General features: G+C 58.6%; 1 protein-coding gene across 1 annotated transcript in view; it reads left to right on the forward strand.

Moving 5' to 3' along the window:
• Window positions 1-1,651: 1,651 nt before the first annotated feature.
• PLCB2 (phospholipase C beta 2) overlaps window positions 1,652-6,774 on the forward strand; it is a 22,065-nt gene continuing 16,942 nt past the window's right edge. The window contains exons 1-4 of the mRNA XM_015557533.1: window positions 1,652-2,031; window positions 5,510-5,587; window positions 6,167-6,235; window positions 6,739-6,774. The exon at window positions 6,739-6,774 is cut by the window's right edge and continues 108 nt beyond it. Of these exons, the coding sequence (XP_015413019.1) occupies window positions 1,948-2,031; window positions 5,510-5,587; window positions 6,167-6,235; window positions 6,739-6,774 (267 nt within the window). The 5' untranslated portion in view covers window positions 1,652-1,947. The remainder of the gene's footprint in view (window positions 2,032-5,509; window positions 5,588-6,166; window positions 6,236-6,738) is intronic.

The raw sequence follows: 6,774 nt of genomic DNA on the forward strand, positions 1-6,774 counted from the left end.
TTTGATGAAGGTTTTCCCAGCTTCCCTCACTGCGTGAATTCCCTGCATTCTAAGGGCTGCTTTGCAGGATATGGAAAGGAAAATACAGGCCCCGCCGAAGCTACAGTGGGGTTCTCAAGAACTTACTCCAGGCAGTGCCATCACTGGGTAAAGACGGGTGAGGATTTATCCTGTGGATCCATCGCCTCACTCTTCAGAGCCAGGGAGTGGAAGGATCAGAGTAAAATATCCTGAACTCCCTGCTTTCCTGTGGCACCCCCAAACCTGTCTCTCCCCTGCTACCCCTCCCCCCACGCCCCAAGGGAGAGAGAAGGGATTGTCTTTCCAGGCCCAAAGTGGCTGCAGGGCAGATAAGAGGGAGGGACATGGGTGCAGGGCCAGAGGTGGCTGCAGGTGACAGGTGCAGGGGCTTTGAGAAGGGGCTGGGATTTCCCTTGCAAAATCTATTCAAACAGACAAACAGGGAACCTGATCCCAAGAGGGAACCAAAACTACAGGGACACCAGAGGGGCCCTTGGCTAGAGGGATGGGAAAGGAGAGAAGGGGGGCAGCAGGATTTGGAGGGAGGGGTGGGAGGATGAGGGCAAAAGGCAAAGAAGCTGGAGGATTCCCAAGCTGCTTCCACAGGCTCAGTCAGGCCTTGCTTGCTCCAGGCTCCATCCCAAGTCTTAGAATTGCTCTCCTAGAGGTTATTTTAGTGCTGGGAGACCCCTTAGCTCCCACCCCCCTGCCCTGGCCCAGACTGGCCAGCAGAGACAGTTGTAGGGCCTGAGGATCTCACAGTCGTCAGGGGCTGGCACAAAGGCTCAGGGCAGAACCTGCAGCAGAAAACCAGGCCCTGAGAGGGAAGGAAGTCCTGGGCAGAGCTCCCTGCTCCCCCAGTTGAATTAGCAAGGGTGATAAGCAGATCAGATTAAGCAAGAGGAAGTGGGCTGGCTGAGCTGGGCCAGGACTGAGCTCCTGGGCTGGGGCAGTGTAGAGGCCCTGCAGGCACCCAGAGCAAGTGACCAGAGCCGAGGCCTCTGCAGAGCAGCCTCCTGCCTCAAGTGTTCTCACCCAGGCTCTGGGCACAGGTCAGAGGAGGGGGCCTGGCAGGAAAGCCTCGTGAAGTCTGGTGGCCAAGGGTGGCTCAACTGGCTGTGTGTGAGGGTGGCTGGTCAGCAGGGCGTTCAGGTGTCAGCCAAGCCTAGACGTCCAAGAGGGGAGAGTCACGTGTGGGGGTGAGGTGTGTGATTGCCTCACTTGCACCTAATTTTCATGGGGAGGAAGCGTTGAGAAAGAGGAGCTGGGTATTCAACAAACTTTGCTTATTCAAAAATGCTCAGTCCCAGCTGGGCCCTGCCCCTCCCTCAACTCCCACTTGCAGGGTGGTCCCAGCTCCTCAGGCTCTGCGAGAAACCCTGGTGCTTTGGACCCCACCTCTGTGGAAGTCCCTTCCCTGGTCACCTCCTTGTTTCCTCCCCTCAGTCCTTGCCTGTGCAACAGTATCCCCAGCTGGCCCCACATTATTCCTTCTCTAGCCCCCCGGCCACATCTAGGGGAGTAGGAACTGCTTCTGGGACCGGGAGGCCCCAGCTCCAAGCGGACCCGACCTCCTGACTGCATCCTGAACAGCAGCGAGAAGGAAGCCCTGAGCAGGAAGTGCTGAGGCACAGGGTGAGGGCGGGGGCTTGGAGGGGGGGAGCCGGCCTCCCAGGGCAGGAGCAGTAACCACAGCCCCCCACTGCAGGCAGGCAGGAGGAGGCTGATTTAAAAGGCAGCGGGGCCTCTGTCCGAAGCACTCAGCTCTGCACCCAGCCACTGCCACCGTGGGCTGTAGGAGCACCCAGACTTCCGGACCAGCTCCGGGCGGGTGCCATGTGAGCCCAGCTCGGCTCTCCTCCTGCCCGCCCTCCTGCTGCCGGCCTCTGCCTGGTCCAGCTTCTCCAAAGAGGAACACTTGGCACCATGTCTCTGCTCAACCCTGTCCTGCTGCCCCCGCAAGTGAAGGCCTATCTGAGCCAGGGGGAGCGCTTCATCAAATGGGACGACGTGAGTGGGGCAGGCCGCGGGCCGTGGGGACACGGGGAGCAGGCGGGGCTGCGAGGTGCTTTGCCAGGGTGGTGGGTAGGTTTATGTCTGTCAGGACTCAGGCGCCTGTGTGGCTTGGCCAGGCAGCAGACACAACTGCCTGGATAAACAAACCTGGGGGTGAGGGTGTGCGCCCCAAACATGTTCCTGGGCTGCGGGGCTAGGGCTCTGTGTCTGGATGTGAGAAGCTGATGGGCTGCCTGGGAGGACGGTTCTCAGGGTCCAGGTGGGTCTTTCCCCATCACCCCCAGGGTGCGCGGCTCCTGGTCCCGGCTGAGTGGGAGGAAAGTCCCCAGGGCTGAGGCAGGGCCAGAAGCAGCGGTGAACCAGGGCCTGCTCCCAGCGCAGATGCCCCCCTCTTGCCCATTAGGATTGTTCGCCCCTCCCCACCCGCCCCGTCCCTGTCCCTGTCCCTGTCCCTGTCTCTAGCCCGAGAAAGCCCTGCTCTCCCCAAAGCGGCTGTGGGGCAGCCCCTAAAGGCCCCTGCACCCCAAGTGAGAACTGGAGGCTTCTGGTCCCAGGGACCCCGGAAGGAATGGATTGACTTCTGCTTCTGCGAGCTGCTCACCCGGCTCCCTGCCGCCGGCCTGTCTGCAGGGGAAGGGGAAGGCACTGCTGTGCCCTGTAGTGTGTCTCCACGGTGTCTGCTCCTTCCCAAACTGGGGCCTGCCTCCAGCCTCTGGTCCTCCCAGACCCCCGGGGCCAGGGATTCTCTAGGGCAGGTGAGGAGAGCAGGGAGAGGAGGCTGCTGGGCTGGCCCTGTGTGAGAGGCAGTGGGGCTGATCCCAGGAAGGGAACCTGAAGGCTGGGGAAGGGTGTGGGGGTGGAAGAGAGGGCCTTAGGACTGGCTAGTCCTCCTCACCGGGGGGTGAGGGGCTCTGGGTCTGTGAGTTAAGGTAGCCTGGGCTCTCGGCCTTTCAGGGCTGGGCTGGGCTGAGTAATCCGGTTGCCATGACTGTGGAGAGGAGGCCATGGCCAGATGCTTTCTGCTTCCCTAGGGGTGTGTGGTAGCTGTGGCATGGCGGTGGCATGTCCCAGGAGCCTGTGGAATGAGGGAAGTGGCTCAGAATGAAAAGCGAAGTGGCCTTTCTCGGTTCCTCTGGGAAGTGTGCGTAACCCGGCTGGGCAGAGGGTCATTCAGGGTGGGGGCAAGCTTTGTGGCCCTCTCTGCAAGCTAGCACCTGGGTACGTGGCTGCCTCCTCTCTTCCCCAGGCGGAGCACTGCAGGGCCCTCAATCCTGATTTCCACAGCAGGCACCGCCCACGCCCGGCCACAGGCACATGGACCTATGGCCAGGGCTCTGCTCTCAGACTGTTCAGCCCAGCTGGCAGGTGGCTTGGGTATACCGTGCCGTGTTACATTAGCACAGCGTACAGGATGTAATGAACTCCCAACTGCATGTTGTCTCCCATGCCCCTTTACAATGCATTTGCTGGGAGAAGCTCTCCCCCGGCCGTGGAAGGAAACTCAGGCAGCCACAGGCAATCCATTTGCTCTCGGGGAACACAACTCTATGGTCACTTTTCCTCACAAAGCCAAGTCTTCTTCCAGAAACAGTTATCATGAAGAGCTCCAACCTTTAGAATGACGTCTTCTGCCTTCCTCCTGCTAGGAATGGTTTGAGGTGGTCTGCAGGCCTCTGGCCGGGTTTCCTGCTCCTCCTCCAAGTCCCGCCATGGGTAGGGTATAAGGAGGGAGGTGAGAAAGGGGTATCAAAGGGCTTCGTTGAACAGGCATCATCATCAACTGGCTCGTGCTCTCTGCGCCTGGCAGGGGGTTTGGGCTTATTCTTTCTTTGGTGCACATTTTTGGGGATTCTCAGGACCTCTCCACCCTGCACTGGGGTCCTCTTGCTTAGGGCCCTCCTGCTATCTGTGTTCCAGGCCACTTGCAATGGCTTCTTCGGTCTCTCCGAACCCAGTGACGGCCGTCAGCTTCCTTTAGCTTCAGACTCGGCCCCTCCCTCCCACAGGCCACGCTGGACCCAGCAATTGCGTGCGTGTGCATGGTCCCAACAGACTCCGGGGGCCGGCTCGTCTCGCACACCAGGGTCTCTCTGCCTCCAGCAGTCAGCTGGTCTGTCACCAACTGGTTCCTGGGCAGAAGTCAGGTCCCCGTCTGTTATGTCCCACTATAGCAGGGGTGACAAAATCTGTCCAAGTGCAGTTAAACCCCCCACTAGGCTTAAAGTGAGGGGTCAGGCACCCCAATCCTCCCTTGGGGAAGGGAGGGAATGGAGCTCACAGCACAGCTTTCTCCAAAATTAGCCTCTTCACAAAGTGTCCTCTTTCTCCAGTCCATTAAGCACCCCAGATGTGAGAACCTTTTTCGACTTTTTCCTTGGTAAATGCTGCATTTGACTTGGTTTGGGATGCAGGGTACCACGTTTTGTAGGAAGCTTCAACTTTAATATATGCATACAAATCATTACAATCAGGTAGCCTGTGTGCTCCGTGAACGGAACAGGAATTTAGAAGTGAGTTCATTCATCATTCATTCACTCTTTTAGCAAACCTGGGGCACGGGTCTAGTGCGGGCTTGTCCTGAGGGTCCAAGCCCCTGGGGATTTCCTGGATGGGTTTCTAGGTCTGAGGATAAGCCCCTCTCAGGCTGTTTCAGAAAAGGCTTTTCTGAAGCCGTGAGGCTTCTGCTGGTCCGTAATGGTGTTTCAGGCAGGGAGGGTTGGAGGTGAGGATGCACTTGGTATCTACGGGGCATGGGTGGATGGGGGAGCAGTTCACGGAGGGGAAGACTGAGCATGTGGGAAGCGAGGTTTTAGCCGGATGGTGTAGGGCAGCGGTTCTCAACTTGTGGGTCGCGACCCCTTTGGGGGTCGAACGACCCTTTCACAGGGGTCGCCTAAGACCATCGGAAAACACATATATAATTACATATTGTTTTTGTGATTAATCATTATGCTTTAATTATGTTCAATTTGTAACAATGAAATTGGGGGTCACCACAACATGAGGAACTGTGTTAAAGGGTCGCGGCAATAGGAAGGTTGAGAACCACTGGTGTAGGGCCTTGGGTGCAGGTGTGGGAGTTGGGTTCTCGGCCCTCACTGTTGAGCAACCCTGGCGGTGGTATGGACTCTGAGGAGAGATATTCTACTCCTTTGACTGAGCTGTGGCCCTTAGGAACAGGATGCAGTGGGAGCCAAGACCCTGTTTGGGGTCTAAAGGGAGAGCCTCTCTTTGGGGCTTAGAGAGGGAAGCCCTCTTTTCTCCCAGAAATACCACCTCCAATCCTCTACCCCTTTCCTCCCCTGGTGCAGAGCTTTTGAGGCTTATGCCCAGCCTTTAGCTCCGCAGGATGAGGGAAATGCCTGCAGATTCCCAGGACAGCCACCTCCTAGGGAGATGGAAACGCCTGGTATGGGCCAGGGAAGCTTGGCCTGAAGTCTCAGAGCAGGGCGCTGCCTCTCTCTCTCCACAGGAAACAACATTAGCCTCCCCGGTCATCCTCCGTGTGGACCCCAAGGGCTACTACTTATACTGGACATACCAGAGTAAGGTGAGGCAGCCCCTCCTGGCGTGGCCCTGAGCTCCTGCTATTCCATGGAGTCAAAGCGGCCTCGTGGCCATGGGGCTGGAGGTGCATGCTGGGAGTGTAGAATGACCCGCCGGTGGCTCAGGGGGATCTCCTTGGGGGGGGGGCTATTTGCTTTGTGGGGTGCAGTCCCTCCAATCACGGCTGCCTTTAGCCTAGATGCTCCGGCCTTAGCTGGAAAGAGAGAGAGAGAGAGAGAGAGAGTGAGAGAGAGAGAGAGAAGGGAAAAGCTGCTACTGAAGGCTGGTTCTCTGCCTGGGGTTCCAGGGGAACATGAGGGCTCGGAGAGAGCAGGGACGGGCCTCAGCACCCAGGCAGAAAGGAGGGAGGGAGAACCGGAGGAGAGTCCAGGATGGAGGAGGCGAGACCGCCGGGCCACCGGGTCCTGAGTAACTCGAGCGGCCAGGGAGGGATGGACAGAAGGGCAGCCCCACACAGTCTTAGCATCTAGAGGGGGCGGTTGGCCGGGATGTGAAGGGGTGTGGAAGCTCCCTCCTCCCTGCTCTGTGTCCACCTCCCTTCTTTTCCCCTTGGGCCCCCCAGGAGATGGAGTTTCTGGATATCACCAGCATCCGGGACACCCGCTTTGGGAAGTTTGCCAAGATTCCCAAGGTAGGTGGGCCCAGTAGCAGCGCAGGCTCAGCATGGTCACTGCTCCCTGGGAGTGGGGAGTGGTCCCTGGCTGGGCAACTGGCCTCCCCCTGAGCCGAGCAAGGGGCATGGCTGCTCCTGTCTCAAGGCCAGCCCTTGCCCCCAAATCACCCAGGCTGTCTGGGGGTATGGCTCCCACCCCACTCCCAACTCCCTGACTGGTTTGCCTATATTTGCTTAATGCTCATAGAAAGATTGGAGGAAGGGATTGGGGGAGCAGGATTCCCTGAGCCAGGGAGCTAAGAATCTAGATTCAAATGAAAAAATGACAAACAAAATACGCAGGACTCCCAGACCCCAGGGCCTGGGTTCAGCTCTCTGGTGGGTTTCTCCCTCCCGGCCCCAGGCCCTGAAGGCAGGGATAGGAAGATGCTGGGACTGGGATCCTACCCCAGTGGCCGAGGGGGAGGGACAGCAGCGCACCGAGGGCAGGGGCGACCCTCACCATGTCCCCTTTGCTGCAGAGCCAGAAGCTCCGGGAGGTCTTCAACCTGGACTTT

This window comes from Myotis davidii, unplaced genomic scaffold (assembly GCF_000327345.1).
Source record: "Myotis davidii unplaced genomic scaffold, ASM32734v1 scaffold46, whole genome shotgun sequence".
NCBI lineage: Eukaryota > Metazoa > Chordata > Mammalia > Chiroptera > Vespertilionidae > Myotis > Myotis davidii.